Here is a 26284-nt window from a genome sequence, read left to right as displayed (position 1 = left end):
CACTGGACTTGTGCATGGAACAGTTGGATGCTGTAATGTGAAGAGTGAGTTGGTATGCTGGAAGGTTGAGATAAAATGGACCAAATGGTCTTTTTCATCCAAACTTATATTGCAATGTTGGTTAGACAGTACATCATAAGCTGCAATGACTACTTTTCTTAAAAAATTGCACTTACTGTGTGCTCTGATCCAAGTAAGTGATAACCCGATCTGCTTCTTCCTCTAAACGTTTATTAACATGGTGCAAGTACTCTGGAACCTAAATGGAATAAAGAGAATATCACTTAACCAAACAGTCTGCAGGTGAATATTTCTTGAACTGAGTTAAGTTTCAATCATTAGCAGAACATTTAAATTTGAAATTTCATAGCCAACATTTTTCTGAACGTTATGGCCCAAAAGGTGAAGAAATTGCTCAGTGCAACACCAAGTTACAGAGACAAGAATGTCCCAGGCTTCATCTCCAACTATGCAAATTTGGATGAACTAAGATGTGGTGAGCGATCCAATTTGACTCAGCATTTATTGGTCAGACAAGGGAGAAAAAGAGGGTGGGTGGCTCGATTGCTATCCTATAAGCAAGTGCATTCAAACATTGGGTGGGAATAGGACCTAACTTAGCTGTGATCCCCCTGTGGTAAAATAGCCTGTCTACACTCATCACGAAAGATCACATGAATGGTAGTTGGGGTGAGATACCAAACAGCTATTGGACCATATGCAAAAAGCAGTCATATCTATAGGACAGGAGGGAATGGAACAGTAGAAAGCTGGTTCAAGAAAAACAAAAAGTGATGAAACAGTTTCTCCAGAAGATGATCCATTAAGGAGAACAAGAATGGGAAGAGAGAAGGGGAAGAAAGGGAGGATGGTGGGAGCAAAAAAAAAGAGAGCAGGAAGTGAGAAGCAACTGAGGAAGTGGAGGAGAATATATGATTTCACAGATTTTCTTTTCAAACTCCCCTGGCTCCCTGGCCCTCGCTGCTCTTGGGCCTTAAGTTGCACACCAACTAATCACTCTTCTGCAGTTGCTCACTAACACATGAGTTTTCTTTTGGGCCTCCTTATCTCGAGAGACAATGGATACGCGCCTGGAGGTGGTCAGTGGTTTGTGAAGCAGCGCCTGGAGTGGCTATAAAGGCCAATTCTGGAGTAACAGGCTCTTCCACAGGTGCTGCAGAGAAATTTGTTTGTTGGGGCTGTTGCACAGTTGGCTCTCCCCTTGCGCCTCTGTCTTTTTTCCTGCCAACTACTAAGTCTCTTCGACTTGCCACAATTTAGCCCTGTCTTTATGGCTGCCCGCCAGCTCTGGCGAATGCTGGCAACTGACTCCCACGACTTGTGATCAATGTCACACGATTTCATGTCGCGTTTGCAGACGTCTTTATAACGGAGACATGGACGGCCGGTGGGTCTGATACCAGTGGCGAGCTCGCTGTACAATGTGTCTTTGGGGATCCTGCCATCTTCCATGCGGCTCACATGGCCAAGCCATCTCAAGCGCCGCTGACTCAGTAGTGTGTATAAGCTGGGGATGTTGGCCGCTTCAAGGACTTCTGTGTTGGAGATATAGTCCTGCCACCTGATGCCAAGTATTCTCCGAAGGCAGCGAAGATGGAATGAATTGAGACGTCGCTCTTGGCTGGCATACATTGTCCAGGCCTCGCTGCCGTAGAGCAAGGTACTGAGGACACAGGCCTGATACACTCGGACTTTTGTGTTCCGTGTCAGTGCGCCATTTTCCCACACTCTCTTGGCCAGTCTGAACATAGCAGTGGAAGCCTTACCCATGCGCTTGTTGATTTCTGCATCTAGAGACAGGTTACTGGTGATAGTTGAGCCTAGGTAGGTGAACTCTTGAACCACTTCCAGAGCGTGGTCGCCAATATTGATGGATGGAGCATTTCTGACATCCTGCCCCATGATGTTCGTTTTCTTGAGGCTGATGGTTAGGCCAAATTCATTGCAGGCAGACGCAAACCTGTCGATGAGACTCTGCAGGCATTCTTCAGTGTGAGATGTTAAAGCAGCATCGTCAGCAAAGAGGAGTTCTCTGATGAGGACTTTCCGTACTTTGGACTTCGCTCTTAGACGGGCAAGGTTGAACAACCTGCCCCCTGATCTTGTGTGGAGGAAAATTCCTTCTTCAGAGGATTTGAACGCATGTGAAAGCAGCAGGGAGAAGAAAATCCCAAAAAGTGTGGGTGCGAGAACACAGCCCTGTTTCACACCACTCAGGATAGGAAAGGGCTAACACATGAGTCCACTACACACAACTTCATTCTGGACAAATGTACTGACATTCTGACTTTGACTGACACTTGATTCACTGATGCCGACACCTTATTCCACACCAAAGCTTCTCCACTTGGCTACATTTTCCACGATCTGCCCCAGTGACATCAGTTAGATGCTCAGGACCATGTCACACCTCAGTTTCTTCCTATGCACCTCTTGTACCTTCTACAAGCAGATCACTTTGTTCACTCCTCTTGCCTCTCCTTTCCCATTCCCTATCGTCCCTCCCACCAGAACATTACTCCAAGTTGAACAAAATTAACAAAATAGCCTCCCATAGCATCTTTACTATGCTATTCTTCATCCTTGATTATTTCAATTTCCACTTCAACTCCCCTTTTTCTCTCCCCTTTGAACACACTCTCCATTTAATCTCTCCTACATATTGACGGCCATGCCCTTGACCGTGGCATCTCATGCAGTCTCTGTACTGTCATGATCAAGGTAACAGATAAGGTCATCTACTTTCTTGTATCCCTCACTTTCCACATTCCTCTACCTGTCAAGCTCCATTTCCTTCTAAAACAGTCCCAGGAAAAAACGGCTCTCCCAAGTCATTTATAATTGTACTTTCCAGCTGCTCTAATTTTTAAAGATGTTAAGGAAGTACAAATGGCAGCAAAGTAGTACAAAATAGATCAGGAACTAGACGTAGCATTTAATCACAATTCTGCCTAACTGACAAGGGATTTTATCATATATGGGCCACTCACTAGATGAGTCATAAGTAACACAGAAATAGGAATGGGCCATTCAGCCCCTCGAACTTGTCCTGCCATTCTATGAGATCACACCTGATCCGTAACCCAACTCCATTTACCTGCTTTGGCTTTAGATCCCTGAATACCCTTGACAGGCAAAAATCTATTGACCTTAGAGTTTAAATTATTACTTGAGCTAGTACCTACTGCTTCTTCTGGGAGAGAGCTCCACACTTCTACCATCCTGTGTGTAAAGACGTGTTTTCTAATTTCTCTTCTGAATGGCCAGCTCTGATTTTAAGGTTCTATCTCCTTGTCCTAATATCTCCTACCAGCAGAAAAGTTTCTCTTTATCTGCCCAATTCCTTTCAAAATCCTAAAAGCTCAATTAAATCAATTAACGTTTTATATTTCCAGAATATAAGCCTTGTTTATATAATCTCTCCCCATAATTTTAAGAGGATTTAGCATACTGCTTGAAAAAATTACAGATCTCTTCCTTTTGCCACACTCTCCGTTCCGTAACATCTCCAAGTGCAATTGTCAATTATGCCAAATCACAGGCAGTTTTGAGTTATTAGCCAATCAGAATCTTGATTGATACTACCTGGACTGATTTTGTGCAGGAACCTGACACCTAGCAGCAAGAGGGGACTTTCTTTACCAGGAAACATTTTGTAAAATTTCTGTTAACCACCCGTGGTTAACAAAGGAGGTCAAGGAGAGTATCCAATCAGGCATAGAAAGCGGCGAAAACTAGTGGTAGGCCAGTGGATTGGGAATTTTTTTTTAGGAACCAGCAGCGGATGACTAAAAAGCTAATAAACAGGGAGAAAATTGATTATGAAAGTATATTGGCAAGAAATATAAAAACAACCAACAAGAGCTTCTACGGGTACAGAAAAAGAGAGTAGCTAAAGTGAGCGTGGGACCCTTGGAGGATGTGACTGGAGAATTGATAACGGGGAACAGGGAAATGACAAGATAATTTAAAACCAATATTTTGCATCGGTCTTCACGGTGGAGGACACTACAAACATCCCATAGATATCAGATAAGCAAGGAGCTAATGGGAGGAAAGATCTTGTAACAGTCTTGATCACGAGGGACAAAGTATTTGACAAACTAATGGGGCTAAAGGCAGACAAGTCGCCAGGACCTGTTGGCCTACATCCAAGGGTTTTAAAGGAAGTGGCTGCAGGGATTGTGGAGGCATTGGTTGAAATATTCCCGAACTCACTGGATTCTGGGAGGGTCCCAGCAGATTGGAAAACCACTAATGTGACGCCCCTGTTCAAGAAGGGAGAGAGACAAAAAGCAGGAAACTATAGGCCAGTCAGCCTAACATCGGTGATTGGGAAAATGCTAGAGTTCATTATTAAGGAAGAAATAGCAGGACATTTAGAAAAGCTTAATGCAATCAAAGAGAGTCAACATGGTTTTGTGAAAGGGAAATCATGTTTAACAAATTTGCTAGATTTATTTGAGAATATAACAAGCAGAGTTGATAAAGGGGAACTGGTAGATGTAGTGTATTTAGATTTCCAGAAGGCATTCGATAAGATGCCACATAAAAGATTATTGCACGAGATGGGAGTACACGGTATTGGGGGTAATGTATTAGCATGGATTGAGGATTGGTCAACTCACAGAAGACAGAGTTGGAATTAATGGGTCTTTTTCAGGTTGGAAAGATGTAGCTAGTGGAGTACCACAAGGATCAGTTCTAGGGCCTCAATTATTTACTATCTATATTAATGACTTGGAGGAGGGGGCAGAGTGTAATATACCCAAATTTGCTGACGATACAAAAATAGGTGGGAGTGCATGTTGTGATGAGGACATAAGGAATCTGCAAGGGGATATAGATAGGTTGAGTGAGTGGGCAAAATCTTGGCAGACAGAGTTTAATGTAGGTAAGTATGAGGTCATGCACTTTGGTAGGAAGAATCAAAAGGCAGATTATTTAAATGGAGAGAGACTTCAAAAAAGTGCAGCTCAGAGGGATCTGGGTGTTCTTATGCATGAAACACAAAAAGTTAGCATGCAGATGCAGCAAGTAATTAAGGCGGCAAATGGAATTTTGGTCTTTATTGCTAGGGGGTTGGAGTTTAAAAATAGGGAAGTCTGGTTACAGCTGTACAGGGTGTTGCTGAGGCCGCACCTGGAATAATGTGTACAGTTTTGGTCCCCATATTTAAGAAAGGATATACTGACATTAGAGGCAGTTTAAAAGAGATTCACTAGACTGATTCCTGGAATGAAAGAGTTGACTTATCAAGAAAGGCTAAACAGGTTAGGCCTTTATTCATTAGAGTTTAGAAGAATGAGGGATGATCTTATTGAAACGTACAAGATTCTGAAGAGGCTTGACAGGGTATAAGTTGAGAAGATGCTACTACTGGTGGGGGAATCTCGAACTAGGGGACATAGTTACAGAATAAGGGGACACTCATTTAAAATTGAGATGCGAAGGAATTTCTTCTCTCAGAGGGTAGTGAATGTCTGGAATTCTCTACCCCAGAGAATTGTGGAGGCTACATCACTGAAAGTATTTTAAGAGGAGGTAGATAGATTTTTGAAATATCGGGGAGTTGAGGGCTATGAGGAGCTGGCACGAAACAGCAGTTGAGGTCTGGGGCAGATCAGCCATGATCTTATTGAATGGTGGGGCAGGCTTGAGGGGCCGAATGGCCTACTCCTGCTCCTATTTACGTTATGTTCACTTAAGCTCAGATTTCCCCATCAAGAAATACTTCATTTCTTGTAAACTGCTAACAGTTTTACCTTTTCTTTCTCTCAATTAATGGAAGAATGCCATCAATAACTTTATTTTGAACCTCTGTTCAGTTATTAGGATATATAAACAATTCCAGGCCCATGTCCTTAAAAATATGCTGGTGTGCTGGTAATAACCCAAGTAACACCAGGTTCTAAAGCTCTGTGGCACAGTATGTTTGTTCATCAATATGCTACTTCAAAAGAATGCCTCATACTGGGCTGGCAAAGACAACATGCTGCATACCTCTCGTTCTTGCATCAGTCTTTGACCTTCTGCAGCGTATAGACGATTAGTCTCTTCCAAAAATCTTTGTTCAAATGAATCTTGATATATCTAAAAGAAAAAAAACACAAATAGATTTAACTGTTACAAATGAACATAACTGGATTAGCTGCATCTGAAAGGATTCAAATCTTACCTGTAAATCTGACAGCATACTTAAGAGACTTCGAAGCAAACTCCGATCAATAGCTTCACCATTTCTTTCTCTCTCAATTAATAGAAGAATCCCATCAATAGTTTTATTTTGAACCTTCCGATCACTTATTACATGGGATCTGAACAATTCAAGGCCCATATCCCTACAAATGAAAACAGCTCAAATGAATAAAGACTGTTAAAGATCACAATGAGATTATTAACAGATTTGGTACACATGAATACTATTTTGTTTTAAGGTGGAAGCACATCTCAAACCCTGTTCTTTCCAGATATTTTTTTCTTAAATCATCTTGCTCTGTAGAAGCTGATCCGTTAAATTAATTTCAAAATTTTAGAAATCCTAAATATTTTATGTCCTTTTGCTTATGCCAAACAAATTTCTCATTTCCTCTTCAAAAGATGTGATTCTTGTGTCAGTACATTTCCACAGCTACTCACAACCCTCCAGCACTTCTCCCAAATGATATTTTCATGTGTGAACTTATACCGTGAGCAGTGATAGATTGCGATCACAGAGGGAACCATTGCTGAGCTCAATCCTGTCTGTACCCAATAACTATACACATAGATAAAAGCAAAATACTGCGGATGCTGGAAATCTGAAATAAAAACAAGAAATGCTGGAAATACTCAGCAGGTCTGGTAGCATCTGTGGAGAGAGAAGCAGAGTTAACGTTTCAGGTCCGAGGCCCTTCTTCGGAAATATACACATACCCTTTCTCGCAGGGCTCAGTGAATAGTGATCAGGAGCAGAAACTGTGGCCGATATTCTCTCCAGCTCATGAGTGCTGAGGCCAATGTAGCACCCCTCCAGTTGTATCTAGCGAGGTCAGTTAAGCAGATTACAAAATTAACGTGGGATCATCTGGTCAATATAACTCAGTTATATAATGAATTCCAACTGAGCAATTAGGGAGCCATATCGTCCTTTTATGGGCTATGGTAGCATATTCAATTACAGCAAACTTGGGGGGAAAATGACAATACCTTAACCTTTAAAACTTGTGTTTCAAAGTCAGATCATGACATCACTTCAATAATGTACATTGTGATTTCTGATTAATGGTTTAAAATCAAGTGCCTCCTTTAACACATTCATACCAATAATGTACATATATAAAACTTATCAAGTGGTTCATCTTGAATTTAACATATAGGATTGGCTCCCCACCCCATCAAGAAAAGTGCAAATATGGATAAGCAAACATTGACGCACACATACAGTGTGAAGACAAAAATCTAATGATTACCCCATTCCATATACTGGCCTTCAGAAATATGTAGAAAAAGCTTTCATCACAAAACTACATTTGAAAAACTCCAGGCAGATTTCCACAAATAAACTGCCAAATTTGTATCTCATCCCAAAAACAGCAATATAGAAACAAATTACTGGTGCACTACAATTGGCCTGAACACCTGAAATGGGTTAGGGAAGGAAACAAAACAATTAGGCTTCTTGCCCCTGATCATTATCCAGTGACACCCCCCCCCCCCCCCCACCCCACTGGAAAATTCCGGTATACCTAAGGGCATCAGGCAACAACAGGATCAAATTCATCCATGATTCCCTCCACAATCAACCTGCCAAAACTCACTGCGCAAGCTCACACATGAGAATGAGCACTTTATGCAAGGTATTGGAGGACAATTGGTATCTGTAGATCTGTACCCCTGGAGGGAGTCAGCACCTTGAGTGAAAGAAGAGAAAACAAAAAACATTTCAGGCAGATTTTCTACATAAACCTGAAAGTCCATGCCCTTACAGATTACAATACGAAAACAAATTAAACAGTTATTAGGAGACATTGAATACAGATCGTCAATAAATGTGGAAATTTTCTTCTGGACAACCAGGAATTTGTAAGGTGAAATGACAACTGCAGTTCTTAAATCTTCCAAAGCCTGTACTTATTTCATCAGTAAGAAGCTCACAAAAACATATTTTCTGGAAAGTGATACACAAAAACCAAGGAAGGAAGCAGCAACAAATGCTGGAAAATTTGATTTAGCAGTAACATTTTTAGGAGGCATGATACTGACTGGCTTTTTATTTTCTCACTTTTGCCATAGCTGCGTGGTTTGGATTTTTGTTGGTACACCTTAGGTTCATTCATGATCGAGTTTGAATAATAGATTATCAACAAAGACTGAAAAATCAACTGAAGAACAGGAGAAATAATTGTTAAATGCACCCAAATTTTACTTTTGATTTATATAATTTTAAATAATGCAACAGCTATTTAAGTAGCTGATGAACAAGAAACAAAAACAGTGCAAGCAGAAAAGGCAGCAACAATAAGAGAAGGCGGATGGTTGACATTCAGATGTAGCAATCAGATAGTAAACCCACACATCAGGGATAGAGTTTGAGTATAAATTCCTGAAACTTTTGAGGGCAGTTCCAATGTCTCACTGTATCAGTCTCTCTCAACCGTTTCCCAGCTCATTCCTCATGGTGTCCTCTCCCCCTGTTCCCATTACTTCTACCTGCTTAGCTCCATTATATTTTGCTTTTCCTTCTCACTTCAGATTGAAAATATATCTGCAATTACAAGGATCTAATCACAAAATTCAGACAATAAACCATACTATATGGGATAAGTAGAGAATATTATTGTACTTGCCCTAATCATACGGTGAAAGATTCTGAAGGGCAATCAGCAGAATCCCAAGTAGCCTTCTCTTGACCTGCGTTATAATGGTATCCCCACTTAAAAGGTACCTTTAATTTCTTGAGAATGCTTATGCCAAACCTCCAAAGCAACATTCTTATGAGCCTAGATAGCGAGTGCTTTCAAGTTATTTGTCTGTGGAGGGTATTATAGCCAACTCCAATCCTGCTCTCACCTGGCATCCACAGACATGCACTTTCTAGCAGGGGTCCCTGGAGAACAAACAGGAGCAGAGACAGTGGCCAATTTATGCACTAATTCAGGAGCACGAAGATGAATTGTCATGCCCCAGCCAAGACAATCTAAGTCAATGTAGACTGGGAATCAAACTTATGCCATTCTAGTTTGTTTGGCTTCGTATTACACTGTAATGCTTTTACATACTGGGCCACGAACCATACAAAATACTGAAAATATTAAAAATGTTGACAACCCAGAATTAGGATTATAAATAAGTCCCAGTTAGGTATTATAGGTGGAATATATAGTACATGGAGTATACCTCTACTGGAATAATAAAGTCTACTTTCCTTGAAGGGGAGCAATATACCATACTTCTTCATTTACAGGCTTCCCTTTGTGCAGCTGGGATCCAGGGATGCTGATGCTTCAAATGGAAGTGACATTTGCACTGAAGGCATCGAACGATACCTGCCCTGGGATTAGGATCCTGATGGACACCGCATGATCTGATGCCATAACCTCTTCACTAGTGTCAGCTGAAGAAAGGCACACCAAAACAGGGGCTCGTTGGCTCTAGAGGAGACCTCACTGCAGGATCATACAGGTGGTGAAGAGATAAGATGGTTCACAGGTCACAGATTCTTTAGACGAGAATGAGCTAGCACCTGCCAACATCAAGGAGAGTGCCTTAGAAATCTGACCTGTATCAAATGGCCCAAGTCAGGGTTGCAAATAGGTCAGCATAGTTAATCCTTGGAATTATCGATGTCTTCTAGGCTGTCCCTTAAGCAATTTGCCAACAGATGCTGGTTCCAAATAGGCTGGTAAAATGCTGATAAATAAAATGCATCAAGCACTCATTTAGCTTGACTCAGGTCTCAAGGGTTCTCTTCTCTCATTTGGAGGAAGATCTAAAAACATGCTCACAGAGCATCAAAGAAGGATTGTTCTTTCCTCAAGATACTTCTCTTACCTGCAAACATGGATCTTCAATGAATTTGGTGGTGCAGCACAGTTTGCAAAGGGAATGATCATGTGGTTGAAACTAAGGTAAATTTCTCCCAGTGTCTCATATGCCCAATAGAAAGAAGTGACAGCGAGGAAAATGTTGCAACTCACCCCAGTCCCTTGCTTTGCTGCTGTTGGAGCAGAATCAGCAACTCAAGGTATACCATTGTACTCCATCTTGGATGATCTTTGGGGCTCCTTTTATCTAAATCCTTTCACCAACCCCTGAAAGTGCTGGCAGAACTGCAGTGGATAATGTTGTAGTCAAGCAGGAGATAGTGAAGACAGCAAGTGTAACCACTGGTGACCAAAATACCAACCTGCACTTCAAGTATAATTTGGAGTCTGGAGCGCCCGTAAACTGAGATTCCAAGGAAAATCAAAAATTTTACATGCACAATTGAAGATGGAAAGAGCTTAAGAAAATAAATTAGGAAAATAATTAAGACATAAACTTCTAGAGATTCTGTTGTAGTGTACCTGAAAGGGAGGTCACAACAATGCCTGAGGTCTCCAACTTAAGAGTCATGACCTGACTACACATTTCCAAATAGTTACAGCGATAAGTACCTTCAAAAACCTGGTCTAGTTGTAGCATGAAAATTGAAAAGATCAAATCTAATCTACAGCTCAAACAGATCTTCAAGGTTACTTCCTTTTCAGTATATAAAATTGTGACAGAAACATCAAATTGACAATCTTTCCTTCTACAATAATTTATTATGTTTAAAATCTGTTATTTTGGCCATAATCATGAAATCAATTAATTTTATGTTCCTCATCTGTTGGAGGCTATTCAAGAGAACTGATTACTGTTAACATTAATGAGCCTCCTTAGACAGAGTGATCAATGTTATGCTGTTGAAGGAGATACTGATCAGAAGACTGGGGCGGCACAGTGGCGCAGTGGTTAGCACCGCAGCCTCACAGCTCCAGCGACCCGGGTTCAAATCTGGGTACTGCCTGTGTGGAGTTTGCAAGTTCTCCCTGTGTCTGCGTGGGTTTCCTCCGGGTGCTCCGGTTTCCTCCCACAGCCAAAAGACTTGCAGGTTGATAGGTAAATTGGCCATTATAAATTGCCCCTAGTATAGGTAGGTGGTAGGGGAATATAGGGACAGGTGAGGATGTGGTAGGAATATGGGATTAGTGTAGGATTAGTATAAATGGGTGGTTAATGGTCGGCACAGACTCGGTGGGCCGAAGGGCCTGTTTCAGTGCTGTATCTCTAAATCTAAAAAAAAGACAGAATCTTTGCCACAAGAAGGGATGAGGAAAATTACTCATCTGATATGCATCTCATATTGATCATACAGCAGCCAACAACAGCAAACAATTCACCTCCTTACTCTTGCATTTGAGAATAAACAACAAGCGACGATTACAGAACAGGATCAGGGCAAATAAACATTTAAACACTTTGTTTAAACAGAAATATTCAGGGGGGGAAAAAAGTCACAAAAACACATAAAAATGATAAAATCATTAATCAGAATTCCTTCAAATTTGTGAACTCCATCTTGAAAAGGTCTGACATGCTATTATGTACCATTAGCTGTCTTTACCCATGCTGTGTGGAGTAGGTGAAGTAAAAGAAAATTTGCATTTGAGCTACAGGATTTGATCCTCAGAAAATACAACATCTGGTTTAACCTAACTCTAGTGTTGCAATCACAAATAGACCAATTAACACGCAACCTTAAAAAAAACATAGAAGTGTTAAATACCTTCATTTACACATCCGTAGGCATCAGGAAAGTTTCAACTTGCACTATATTATAGACAGACCTATCATCCCAATAACTCAGTGAGAAGCCAAGGCACAGGGAGGGAATATCAGGTTCGACCCTAACCTGTGCTATATTAACTGACCTCAAGCACGCTTGGCAATGGACAAGCTACAACAGGCTTCAACTGCATCAGGGTTAGACAAGGGGTAGGGGGTGGGTCAGTGGTGAAAAGAGAGCGAGAGAGAAAAGCCAACCGGGGGTCCCCCTACTCATTGTTGCTCGGTGATCTGTGAAGGCATCTGGGCATTGGCTGAGGACGGCATCTAGCTCAACTGTAATGTCCCCCTCTGCAATTAACAACCTGCCTAACACAAATCACTATCAAGGTTCACATGCTTGGATAAATTGTTGGAGTGCTGCTGGTGCCTGTGAGACAATATCCCTAACAAGGAATCAATGCCTTCTGCAGTTGGGTGGGGAGGAGGAGGAAAAATTGGAAAGAGAAGAGACTCATGACTTACAAACATCTTAAAACTGCGAGGGGGGGATTTCTAACCATTTTTGTAAATTCTTATGACAAGAAATAGGCGCAGCCATATGGCACCAAGACTGCTCTGCTGGTCAATAAGATCATGGCTGATCTGATCTTGGCCTCAACTCCACTTTCCTGCCCGTTCACTATAACCCTCGACACCTTTATAGTTCAAGAATCTGTCTACCTTAGCCTCGAATATATTCAATGACTCGCTACACATCTCTCTGGGCAAGAAAATTTCCAAGATTCATGACCCTTTGAGAGAAGTTCCTCCTGATCTCAGTCTTAAATGGGTGACCCCTTATTCTGAAACTATCGCTCCTAGTTCTAGAGTTCCCACAAAGGGAAACATCCTCTCAGCATCTACCCTGTCAAGCCCCCTCAGAATCTTTTATGTTTCAATAAAATCACTTCCCATTCTTCTAAACTCCAATGAGTATAGGCCCAAACTGCTCAACCTTTCCTCATAAGCCAACCCCTTCATCCCAGGAATCAACCTAGTGAACCTTATGTCAACTGCATCCCTCCTTAAATAAGGGGACCAAAACTGTACGAAGTGCTCTAAATGCGGTCTCACCAATGTCCTGTACAGTTGTAGCAAGACTTCCCTACATTTATATTCCATCCCCCTTGCAATAAAGGCCAACATTCAATTTTCCTTCCTAATTACTTGCTGTACCTGCAAGCTAACTTTGTGATTCATGTACGAGGACACCCAGATCCCTTTGTACTGCAGCATTTTGCAGTCACTCCATTTAGATAATATCTTGCTTTTCTATTCTTCCTACTAAAGTGGATAACCTCACATTTTCCCACATTATACTCCATCTGCCAAATTTCAGTTGAAGTCACCCTGACAACTTTAAAAATACAATCTTTTGTCCTAGTTGCACCAGATACATAATGATCAGTTGCACAATGAGCTCATTCCATGAGGACCCAAAGCAGAGTTCATCCATTACCATTTATTTTCCATGTGCTGCATACCATAGATGATAATGTAATAATGCTGAACAGAAGTTTCCTTCAATTATTTTTGCCCCTCTTTAGTCTTACTCACACTACTCCCCTGTCTCAACTGAAAGGACAACCTAATGCTGCCCTATAACTAGTCACTGGGATTGGCCTAGATTGAAGCACTTTCCATTCTCTTCAATACTTTCTTCCTTCCCTTCTTTTAATGGATTATCCATGAATAAACTTGCCATCCTGGAAAATTGTGAATTGCAAATTCATGTTTAACAATTCTATAAAACTTAGCGATATCTACAATAGATAGAAATTATTCTTCAGAATAAAAACAATGGAGACATATGAACCTAGTTAAGCCTGCATCATAAAGTACATCAGAACAGGACAAAATTAGGACTGAAACAAAAACTAAAAACAATGCAAGATGGAATGAAATTTTAGCGAAGCTAGTGGAGTCAAAATTCTTTCATGTAAAATAGAGTGGGCTGCGTAACATGGAGTTCTGTATTGAAGCTTTATTTTTGGCCCGTCACGTCTTCATTAATTTGCATACATTTCACACTGATTGGTGTTCTCATTCACCAATGAGCCAACACGGCCAAAAACAGCCTTTTCCAAATTCACAACCACAAATTCAAATGGGGCGAACCAACATACAAGAAATGTAAGTGCAAATGGATCCAAGTTGCCTGAGTTTCAGATAATTCCGTGCTGTGAATGGGGAACTATAGGTTTTTCAGACTGATCAGCTAAAATGAGTCAAATGGCCTTACTTGTTATGCTGGGAGATGTATTTTACTGTTAAAACATAATGACCTCATGTTACCCTTTACCAATTCTTGATTCATTACTTTAAAAAATCAACTTCAACCCTCTTTTTTGAAGTTAATCATTCATTGAAATGGATTCTTCTTTGATAAAAGATGACATTTTAGTTAAACACTACCCTCCCCCCTGCCCATCCCGTATTACACAACTGAGGTACTGGGAGAAGCTCTGTTCATAATGTAGTTCTGGTTAACATGTAATTTTGATACAAACTGATTCTAAGCCAAACTTGGATCAATGACTCCCTAACTGAGACACGGATCCATTGGTGCAGTCAACATTCCAGCACCTTACCCAAATAACCCATTATTTACAGTTGAATCTAGAGAGTATGCAAGAGATCAGTCAAGCCCAAACCTGCCCAGAATCTTTTATATAAATATATAAATGCAATTTCAGCTGCATATTGATCAGGAGCAGGAAACCTAGCTGATCTTCCCTTACTTGATTTCGGGATGGCAAGGTTAATTGTCATGTCCTTACTGCTGTCCAAGCTGATTTTATTAATTAGTTTTCTTGTGAAGAGCATCAAATCTTTAAACTTACCAAATAGATGGAAGCATTGAATTCTGCAGAACATAAGTTCTATCCAGGAACAAGAAGATACTCCTAATCATGATCTGGAAGATAAGAGTAGAAATAAACCAGTAAACAAGTGTCCCTTTTAAACCCACTATAAAGTATTTGATTAAAATCACAATGTCTTCAGTAATCTATCTGCAGTATATGTCAGGCTACATCACAGAGGAAGCATGCCACAAATTAGAACTTGTTTCTTTAAAATTAAACATTTGGAGCTCCTCCAATGACTTAGTTCTGCCTGGTGGTGCACTATGGTGTACAGAGTAGAGGTTCCCAGATTCAATTAATCATCAGTGCTGCCTGATTAATCTGAGGCATCCAGTGGTAAGGGTGTTACAATTGGGCTCAGATTGGGAGCGAGGGAAAGTCAGTTAGGATTCAGACATCTGACGTCAATCCTGTGACCTGTTCTGGAAAGCAAACTTATGCAGGTATTGGGCGAAGGCAGTTCAGACTCAGTCTTGATGCTCTCCACATGCAAACACCCTATCAACATGAAACATCTTGATTCACATATGAAGACTAGCTGTTTCATTGAAGTAATAAAGAAAAGCACTTTCAGAAGTGCAAAAGTAAATATTAGGGAAATAACTCTTTTGTATAAAACAGTTATTTTATGGCATTTGTGCATTCCAAGACAATGGATAGTTAGCCAACATTAAGCTGGAGGAAGAAAGGCAGAAGTGCACAAAAGCTTTATTGAAAAGGACATTAAGGAGGTTTCTGAAGTCAGGGACAGCAAGACAGAGATGTTGAGGGCTGGAATGCCAGAAGGTGAGGACAGAGTGGCTGAAGGGAACTCTCAATGGCAAAGCAAATGTTGCCAGTATTGAAGGACCGTAGGGTGTCCACTGTAACACAGGGTTGATCAAAATTATAAAGATTCAAAGCCATAGAAGAATTGACGATTATCTGGGCCATTGGAAGCAATGGAGCTTGGCAAGGTGTGGGAAGATGGAAATGTAAGCCTTAGGGCATATGATGGTAGAGCCTGTGACATACTGGATGACTTAGGAGTTTATAAATGCTACAGAAGCATAAGTCAGCCATGAAACTGGAGAAGTCAGCCACAAGATAATAAAAAAAATTGGAGTTTCAGCAGTAGAAAGAAAAGGGGAGGACAGAATCAGATGCTGTTTCAGAGATGAACGAAAGTGATGTTGGTGACAGATTGAATGTAGTGTTAGAAATTGTGCTCCAGATCAAGTTCTGCATTGTTGGGTCAAGCCTGATGGGAACTTACATTGGATAGGCACAGACAAAAAGAAACAACTTTGGTTTGAGGAGATCAAGCTAATGAAAATTTTGGTTTGAACTTTTGAAAGACTAGGAATAGGCAGTGCTGACAGCAGTTTTGAAATAAGTAGGGACCACCCTGGACAAAATGGATAGTTATAATGTTGATCATGGGATTGGCGACAGGCTTCAAGGTAGTCAGGAGCTGGGTATCAAAAGTATGTGGTGCATTTTGCAAAAGAGATATTTATCAACACTAGTCTAGGGGAGGAAAGGGATTGGACACTACCCAGGAGAACGAGGAAAACTGAAGGAGCTGGTAAGGCCAATCACTGATAAATTTTGTACTTGAGATGCAGCCTCACCCTAACCCTCTAACTACTTGGTACAGCAGCTATATCAGGGGCCTCAAATGTGTTGGCCGTAAACAGGAACTTACCTGTCGAGCAACTGGTCTATCTGTACATCAAGTGTAGTGTTGGGGAATGGAACACGTTCCTACCTTTTTGGATCGATTCTCAAATCAGCCACACAAGATATAACATTGGGTAGCAGTAAGGTAAAGATTCCTCTACAAATGCTCTGACATGCCTTTCATTCCTCTGTAGAACTTCAACAAGAAATGTTCATTTTCCCTAGAGATTCAAATTAAACTGCCTTTTTATTTAGTGTTGAAGTGTAAGCACACAGCATCAAGTAGAAATTGACTGATATTGCCCACAACCCAATGGCTCAGTTTATGCTTTAGAACCATGAATGCTGTCTAGTTGAAGGTGAAGCAAGATTTGATCCCAAGGCTTCAAGGGGCAATTCGTTCATGAGAGGGGTGAAAGAGAGACAAAACTTCAAGTACCAACACCATCATGACCCCCTTCCTGGTGAATTTCAGCACAAGCTCAGTGTTGGGAAATAAACAGTACTTCCATATGTATTCTTTCTAATTTTTATTGAAATATACACCTCAAGTTAATTGTGACCTTACTTACCATTTGTCTGCAGTGGTCCTGCCAGCATTTATCTATTTTCTTTAGAAACAGGACGCTATCTAAGGAATCCGTAAAGAAATGGTTAAAGAAAACTGAAAATAACAAGTTATTTCTGTCATGAAGGAAAGCAAATTCCTTTAGCAAATACACCAAGAAAATCTGTTACTACTCATTCAAATTATTTCTCTCCATTTGACAGTCCCATTTAGTAACTTATTTGCTCCCTTCCATTTTAAGTTCCCACACAAGTACACCAATGGCGAAGGAAGCCAGGTGACTTCTTGGACTTTACTGATGGCACTCTCAAGGTGCATCTAGGGTGAGCCATTATCCTTGTTGATGCTGAACCGCTACTCTATAATCGCTAAACCAACCGTACATTCAGATTCAGAAATTTACTTTCAGTGGCGGGGGGTGGGTAGATTTCAAAAACCTTACATGTACTTGCTTGCAAGCTGTACAAAATACAAGGTAAAGTGCACATTTCAGGCATTGCCAGCATCAATTTTGAAAGTCTGCGGAAACATTCTGAAGATTTACTACTGCTGCACTAGTAATTTAATAATGGGTTCAACAATGTGTAAAAACATCCATATCCACATGAGGAATCTACACAGAAAAGGAAGCAATAACGCGATTAAAGAACAAATTCAGGATGTTATCAAATGCTTCACAGCCAGTAAATTCTTACTGAAATGTAGTCAATGCTGTTTTGCGGCAAATAAGACATTGATTCGCAAATAGCAAGGACATACAAACAGAAAATGAAATGAATAACCAGATAATCGGTTTTAGTGGTGATGGTTGAAGCATGAAGGTTGGCTAGGACACCAGAAGAACTCCCTGCTCTTTGAAAAGTGCCATGTGGTGCAACACATTGAAGCACTGACACTTTATGCTAATACAATTGTGTGTTTTGATGGCAAGGAGAATTAGAACCTCAGCTGGGCTCCAAGTGAAGTGCTATAATTCCCCTCTCAACCCAAGACTGAGGAGGCAGAAAAACATGGCATGCATGGCTTCAAAGTTCAGCATTTTACAACCAATTGCTTCGCTGTGCAAACCATAGTTTACAGAATCTTGCACAACTTTTTTTTCCAACTAAGTGGTTATTAGGAAGCAATCCTCATGCCACCCTCCAGTATACATGAATGAAACCCTTAGTGCTATGTTAAAAAAGATAATGAGTCAGCAAGAGAAAATCAAGAAAGGTTGGAAGGAGAGAAGGGGCAGGTTAAAATGAGATTGAGGGGGGCCAGAAGGAGTGAGGGGGTGTGGAAGGAGAGAGGGAGATAATATGGAGCTGCTAGTTGACACTAAAACAGATAGGACATCACACCTGGAAGCTGATCTTGCACACCACAGCCATTTTTTCCCACCAAAGACAAATGATCAGTTTATACCAAACATGTTTGCTATAACTTTGTATATAGATTTTGAAATGTTGAACCTGCACTCAGTCAATTTCAGTTTTATAGCCCACGTAAGTAGCTTTAGAAACTTTTCTGATTAGATAACTTAAAGGATATTCTCTGAACTGGTGAATTTGGGCTTTGATGTGATCCTCACACACTTGCCTCAGCTGTTTGTATAAATTTGCTGAGACTTTGTAAGAACAGAGGTTCTCCACAGCCTAAAAAAAGAAAAAAATGTCACATAAAGAAAAAAATTGAATGATAACGTAATATTTCATAGTGCTAGCTTACATAATACACTCCCTACAACTACCAATTTTTGGGGTAGGTGAGTTTTCACATCTTGTCCTCTCCCAGAAGTGCTACCTTTAGCTTGGTTGTCATTCCAGGCTACCACAACCCTGCAGTAGGTTCCCCAATTGACCATATTGCATGCATGAGCCCAGAGGGCGTGCATCAGTAGGTTATGTGATCATCAGGATAACATAAGAAATAGGAGCAAGAATGTGGATGCATTGTAATCCTTCAAAATTTGCTAGATTCTGGAAAGGTCCTAGCGGATTAGAAAACTGCAAATGTAACACCCGATTCAAGAAAGGGAGTCAGAAACAGGAATGTACAGCACAACATTAAGAAAATCATAATATAATCATGTAGAGTCAACATGGTTTTATGAAAGGGAAATCATGCTTGACAAATTTATTAGAGTTCTTTGAGGATGCAACGAGCAGGGTGGATAAAGGGGAACCAGTAGATGTACTGTCTTTGGATTTCCAAATGGCATTCCATAAGGTGCCACATAAAAGGCTACTGCACAAGAAGACAGTTCATGGTATTGGGAGTAATATATTACCATGGATGGTAGATTGGCTAACAGGAAACAGAGAATTGGGATAAGTGGATCATATCCTGGTTGCCAAAAATTCACGTACCAACATCATCATTACCCCCTTCCGGGTGAATTGCAACACAAGCTCAGTGTTGGGAAATAAACAGTACTTCCTTACGTGATCAGTGCTGGGGCCTCAACTAGTTATAATCTATTAACGGCTTGGATAAAGGGACCAAGTGTATGGTAGCCAAATTTGCTGACAATACAAAGATAAGTGGGAAAGCAAGTTGTGAGGAGAACACAAAAGGTCTGCAAAGGGATATAGATAGGTTCAAGTAAGTGGGCAAAAATTTGGCAGATGGAGTATGTGGGAAAATGTGAGGTTATTCAACTCGGTAGGAAGAAAAGAAAAACAAAATATTATTTAAATGGAGAGCGACTACCGAATGCTGCGGTAGAGGGATCTGCATGTCATCGTACATGAATCACAAAAGGTTAGCATGCAGGTACAGCAAGTAATTAGGAAGGAAAATGGAATGTTGGCCTTTATTGCAAGAGGGATAGAGTATAAAAGTAGGGAAGTCTTGCTGTAACTGTACAGGGTGAGACAACACCTAGAGTACAGTGAACAGTTTTAGTGTCCTTATTTAAGGAGAGATATACCTACATTGGAAGCAGTTCAGAGGAGGTTCATTAGGCTGATTCCTGGGATTAAGGGATTGTTTTATGAGGAAAGTTTCAACAAGTTGGGCCTATACTCATAGGAGTTTAGAAGAATGAGAGGTGATCTTATTGAAACATACAAGATTCTGATGGAACTTGACGGGGTAGATGCTGAAAGGATGTTCCCCCTCATGGGGAATCTAGAACTAGGAGCCACAGTTGTCAGAATAAGGGGTCACCTATTCAAGACCGAGATCAGGAGGAACTTCTCACAAGGGGTCATGTATCTTTGGAATTCTCTTCCCCAGAGAGATGTGGAGCTAAGACATTGAAAATATTCAAGGCTAAGATAGACGAATTCTTGAACTATAGGGGTGTCAAGAGATATGGTCAACAGGCAGGAAAGTGGAGTTGAGGTCAAGATCAGATCGGCCATGATCAGATCAGCCATATCTTACTAAATGGCAGAGCAGGTTTGAAGGGATGTATGGCCTACTCCAGCTCCTATTTCTTATGTTATGTTCTTTTCCTTTTTGTCTCTCCTTCTGAAATGTCAAGTACCCCTGAATATTCAGCTCCCAGCCTTGGTCACTTTGTAATCACGTTTCTGTAATGGCTATTAGATCATACCCATTTATTTCTATTTATGCCATCAATTCGTCTATGTTTTTCTATGTTGTTACGAATGCTGCGTGCATTCAGATAAAGAGCTCTTAATTATGTCTTTTTACCATTTTGCCCTACTCTGACCCTATTAGCTGGTCCACTCTTGTTTGTACACTCTGTCCCTTCCTGTCACACTCTGGTTATCATTACCCATATCACTAGTCTGCACTATAGCATCGTCTCTTCTCTAACTTTCTAGAATTCTCCTCATTTGAACCATCTCTAAACGATTTAGTTTGAAGCCCTATCTGCAGTCCAGTTATTCGATTCGCCAGAACACTAGTTCCAGCACAGCTCAAGTGAAGCCCGTCCCTTTTCCCCAGATCTGGTGCCAGTGCCCCATGAATTGAAACACATTTCTCTCTCACCAATCTTCTAGCCACGCATTCAATTCTCTGATCTACTGACCCTACGCCAATTTTCTCATGGCTCAAGTAGTAATCTAGAAATTATTACCATTGATCATCAGCCAACAGGGAACATTTAGGATTTTTTCTTTAAAATATTCCTTCAGATTTCATGCTGCCCAGCAATTAGGACCTCTGACTGTCTTAACTAGCACCATATTCACTCCACATTGGTTAAAATGAACAGAAGTCTGCAAGTCAAATAATATCAACCTGTAGATTATTTCTCCATGCCGACAGCTTGGTAACTTTGAAAGTTCTAATCTGAGTGAACTACTGTCCACTACTTTTCTTGCACAGCTAAGACAGCACATATCAGTAGACTATTCTCACCACAGCTGTTCTGCTTTCACAGATACTTTTCACCAGAGTGTGATCAGGAAAAGGGACCTGATTTTCACCCAACTCCAATAAATTAATGGGACCAATTGTTGCCTGAAAGGCAATTGACACTGATGGAATTGTACTTTATCAATAGACAGCACCTCCAAAGGAGGGAGAAAAATAATTTCAGCTTCCTTTTTGGAGACAGCAGTGTTGGTTATACTTGGAAGATTCAAAACTGGCATTTAAACATGCAACAATGCAAAAGGTGGCTAAGTATGAAACATACAAATCATTGTTTCTGTCTGTTTTCAAAACAACGTAACTCCACTAGATGTAAAACATGCACCGCATTCATTACCTGATAAAGTTCCTCCAAATTGTATTTGATTGAGGTGCTCTTCTGAATTGCTTCTACTGCTTCTTTCAGTTTTTGCCAAGTTTCATTAGTGTAATTATCAGGTAATTTAGGTTTATCTGCAATAGAAAATGCTCCATCACAGTTCACTAGGATAATAAGTCAGAAGAACTTCATGGTAAGTTCTGCAATTTCTCTCAGAAATGCATTCAAGTTTGAAAGAGATGAACACAAAAAATTATGATGTTTCCATATATAGCAAAAAACCTGGCCCTGCAGGAAATCTCACCAACAATCAAGAAGCTGAATAGAGGGGTCTCTTTATGTTAAATGGTTAGTTCTTTCCAGATACTGAACAGATATTGCTCAAAATTCACTCACTATGACATGCAAATCCCCTTCCAATTTGTTGTCATTGCATTCCCATCAACTCTTGTTGAGGGACAGCATCACAGCACGAGCAAACCTCCAGTGCCTTGTCCAAGTAAACATTCTTCGTGTGTGAGCCTAGACTGTATATGAGCTGACTACTTAACTGTGGACAGCATCACACCCAAGCCATTATCCTGTTCTCAAACACTCACATTTGAACACTTTCTAGTAAGATTTACTGGATAACGTGACAGAGCTTTCACTGTTTTCCCATTCCTCGCCCAGAAGCATGATGATCATTTGCAGCACAACTGCTGCCCTTGCTGAGATCAGCTAATAAAGCACAGATTGAGAATCGAATCTGTAATCTTCTCATTATCAATCCCCCACTATCAACATCCTGGGGGTGACCATTGACCAGAAACTGAACTGGAGTCGCCAAACAAATACCGTGGCTACAAAAGCAGATCAGAGGCTAGGAATCCTGCAGCGAGTAACTCACCTCCTGACTCCCCAAAGCCTGTCCACCATCTACAAGGCACAAGTCAGGAGTATGATGGAATACTCTCCACTCGCTTGGATGGGTGCAGCTCCAACAGCACTCAAGAAGCTCTACACCATCCGGGACAAAGCAGCTGCTTGAGTGGCATCCCATCCACAATACTTCACTCCCTCCACCACTGACGCACAGTGACAGTGTGTACCATCTACAAGATGCACTACTGCAACGTACCAAGGCTCCTTAGACAGCACCTTCCAAACCTACTAGACCTCTACCAACTAGAAGGACAAGGGCAGAAGATGCATGGGAACACCACCATGTGCAAGTTCCCCTCCAAGCCATACATCATCCTAACTTGGAACTATATCACCGTTCCTTCACTATCGCCAGGTCAAAAACCTGGAACTCCCTTCCTAACAGCACTGTGGGTATACCTACCCCACATGGACTGCAGCGGTTCAAGAAGGCAGCACACCACCACCTTCTCAAGGGCAATTAGGGATGGGCAATAAATGCTGTCCCATGATTGAATTTAAAAAAAAATCAATAAGGCAATAAGGGACACAGCAGAGGATTTATCCATACAGTTCAAGAGAAAGTCTTTCTGGTTTAATCAAATGCTAAAATTTGATTTCAAGAAAAGTTTCACTTTTACCATCACACTAATCATGCTGTTCTACAGGCAATTTTTAAATATTTAGTAGGATGAGATGTAGAAGACTTCCCTTATGCTTCATATGGTAAAGACTGCGTGCAATTGAACCATACAGATCAGAAGGCCTCAAGTTTGATTGTCAAAGTGTGCACTCAGCCACCAAGATCAAAGGTCAAGGCCCCAAGATTCAAAAGAGGAAAGGGAAAGGTAAATCAAGAAATAATAATTGTATGATCCCAAGCTTTGAGTTTTACAAGCCTGAAGATTGTTGGAGGAAGGAAAAAAATGAAGGAGGTAGAGTTTCACTTTTCAGATTTGGGAAGAGGAGTGACAATAAGAGACTATATGGGAAGTCTTGATGTCAACAAATTGAGGATGAAAGGAGCAGAACACGTTGGATATCGTTTTTGGAGCTTACAGGGAATGACAGAGGAGCACTGACCAATATATCAATAAAGGCAAGTTTCAAATGGATTGAGTGGTTGGAGATAAAACTGATTTTTTCCTATGTAATATTTTCTTGTTTCGTTTTCAGCAGTGTATGAGATACTAGAAGAGCTATCCTGATGTATCAGTACTATTCAGTCTTGATCTCAGTGAGGTACATTCTAACTGACTGTTTCTCCTCCTGGGCTAGGTGCAGATGGATATAAATTAAGCCATGGCTCCTGTTTAAAATGTAACCCATGCATGGGTGTTAGATGAGGCCAGGGTGAGGATGGCTATGACAGTGAAAAGTCTACATTATCCGTGGTGTCAAATTAACAATAATGGCCACTTGGGAGCAAAGTACCAAAGTACAGCTGACCTTGCATCCTAACTTGTGTGCGCCTGTTGGGAGTTTGAAAAGAGTTATAAACATGATCTTTGTCATGAGTGAAACTAATAGCCTGTTAGTAGAGTAAATGCAAGGAAATTATGTAGCTTTATTCTTGCACCTAAAAAAACTGCTACATCAAGTCATCTTTCGCACGCCATTTTTCTTAGGTTACTTTTTACTAGCACAGGAGGATAAGAGAAGCTTGTGGGTTCAATCATCATTTAATGCTACTCAATGATCCCTCCTGAAAAATATCCAGTTGTGAACAGAGGGAAAGTACAGGACCAGGCTTGGCTGTGACTCCTTGCACCGAACATGCTGACATTCATTTATATAGGCCCAAATGAAATACTGCCACTTAAGACCAAGTACGAGGTGTCTGCCAGGTTACTTGAATCCCCAGCAATAGACCGCAACGAGGAAAAGGCAGACATCTGGAAACATATGCACTTGTTTTTCCCATCAAGTGGCAGTAGGTGGTAAAAAAAAACCCAGGAAAGTTCATGTGATTACTGCTTTATATGTTGACTCAAGAAAAACAACTCTCTGGCAAGGCATTCAAGTAGAAAGTAAAAGACAACAGATGCGCAGTATAGGGTTTAAATTACTACACAAATGCATGCAGGACTCCACAAAGCCAAAAACAGCCACAGTTCATTCACGTGTTTGTTTGAAATGTTCACTGCAAACTGCAAAGAAAAAAAAGACAGAAGTTATTACATGTTGACATAGAAAGATTTTACAGCACAGGAGGAGGCCATTCAGCTCGTGTCTACAACTGATGTCAGATTTCTCGAGCAACCATCCAGACGACAGAATAATTTGAACAGTGCGCGCCCAAAACTATACCTGTACCCTGACTTTAGAACCGTTGAATGATTCAGCACAGAAAAACCATAAGATATAGGAGCTGGAGTAGACTATCTGGTCCCTTGAGCCTGCTCCAACATTCAACATGATCACGGCAGATCTGATTGTGGCCTTAATTCCACTTTCCTGCTGGTGCCTTATAACTCTCGACTCCCTTGGAGACCAAAAATCTGTCTAACTCAGCCTTGAATGTATTCAATGTCTTCGCTTCTCTCTGGGAAGAGAATTCAAGGATTAATGACCCTCAGAAGAAAGTCCTCCTCATCTTCGTCTTAAATGGGAGACCCCTTATTTTTAAACTGTGTCCCCTAGTTCTAGATTCCTCCATGAGGGAAAACATCCTTTCAGCATCTACCCTGTCAAGCCCCCTCAGAATCTTATATGTTTAAATAAGATCACCTCTCATTCTTCGAAACTCCAATGACTGTAGGCCCAACCTGCTCAACAAGAGGACATTCGGTCCATCAAGCCTGTGCCAATTCCAGTAGAACTGTCCAATTAATCCCTACTCTTTCCCCATAGCCCTGTAATTTTTTCCCTTCAAGAATTTTCCAATTCCCTTTTGTAAAGTTATGGAATCTGCTTCAATGACCCTTTCAGGCAGTGCAATCTAGATCACAACAACTTGCTGGGTAAAAACTTTTTCATGTCGCTTCTGGTTCTTTTGCCAATCATCTTAAACCGGTGTCCTCTGGTTACAGACCTTTCTGCTACTGGAAACAGTTTCTCCTTATTTACTCCAGCAAAACCCTTCATGATTTTGAACATTTCTATCAAATCTCCCCTTAACTTTCTCTGCACATAACTGAAGTCTCTCATCCATGATTCTAGTAAATCTCATTTGCATCCTCTCCAAGACCTTGGCATTCTTCCTAAAGTGTGGTGCCCAGAATTGAACACAATGTTCAATATGAGGCCTAGCCAGTGTTTTATAAAAGGTGTAGCATATCGTTCCTGCTTTTTGTACTCTATGCCTCTATTTATAAAGCCAAAGATTGCATATGCCTTTTTAACTGCATTCTCAACTTGTCCTGCCACAATCAAAGATTTGTGTACATACACCCTGGGTGTGTCTGTTCCAGCAGTCCCTCTAAAATTAGACCACTTGCTTTATATTGCCTCTCCTCATTCTTTCTACCAAAATGCATCACTTCACACTTCTGTGTTAAATTTCATCTGCCATGTGTCAGCCATTTCACCAGTTTTATGTCCTCCTGAAGTCTACTACTATCTTACTCATGGTTTACTACATTTCATCAACGTCAATAGTTTCAAGAAAATCATATGGCTGCAGCTTTGGATAGATCTACAGTCTCAAAAGATAAAATATTTCACGCAACACTATTTCAAGCTATTAGTATTCTTGCTTCCTTCTACAAACTACAAAATAATTCCAAATAATAGCATATAATAATTTAAAAAGCTCAATTTCCTCATTAGGAAAAT

General features: G+C 40.7%; 1 protein-coding gene across 3 annotated transcripts in view; it reads right to left on the bottom strand.

Moving 5' to 3' along the window:
- cul4b (cullin 4B) overlaps positions 1 to 26284 on the bottom strand; it is a 71972-nt gene that overhangs the window by 36531 nt on the left and 9157 nt on the right. Inside the window, exons 2-8 of one of the 3 annotated variants that reach the window (XM_068047434.1) lie at positions 21623 to 21738; positions 18484 to 18587; positions 16955 to 17024; positions 14697 to 14770; positions 6200 to 6362; positions 6025 to 6114; positions 177 to 259 (exon numbers count right to left, since the gene is read on the bottom strand). In XM_068047434.1, coding sequence (XP_067903535.1) covers positions 177 to 259; positions 6025 to 6114; positions 6200 to 6362; positions 14697 to 14770; positions 16955 to 17024; positions 18484 to 18587; positions 21623 to 21738 — 700 coding nt within the window. Of the gene's footprint in view, positions 1 to 176; positions 260 to 6024; positions 6115 to 6199; positions 6363 to 14696; positions 14771 to 16470; positions 16586 to 16954; positions 17025 to 18483; positions 18588 to 21622; positions 21739 to 26284 lie in introns of those variants that run through there. The other 2 variants (XM_068047432.1, XM_068047433.1) reach the window with 2 other exon arrangements.

This window comes from Heterodontus francisci, chromosome 15 (assembly GCF_036365525.1).
Source record: "Heterodontus francisci isolate sHetFra1 chromosome 15, sHetFra1.hap1, whole genome shotgun sequence".
In the NCBI taxonomy this organism is placed as follows: domain Eukaryota; kingdom Metazoa; phylum Chordata; class Chondrichthyes; order Heterodontiformes; family Heterodontidae; genus Heterodontus; species Heterodontus francisci.
The sequence above is the reverse complement of the archived record's forward strand: the minus strand, read 5'-3'. Positions and strand labels throughout refer to the sequence as shown.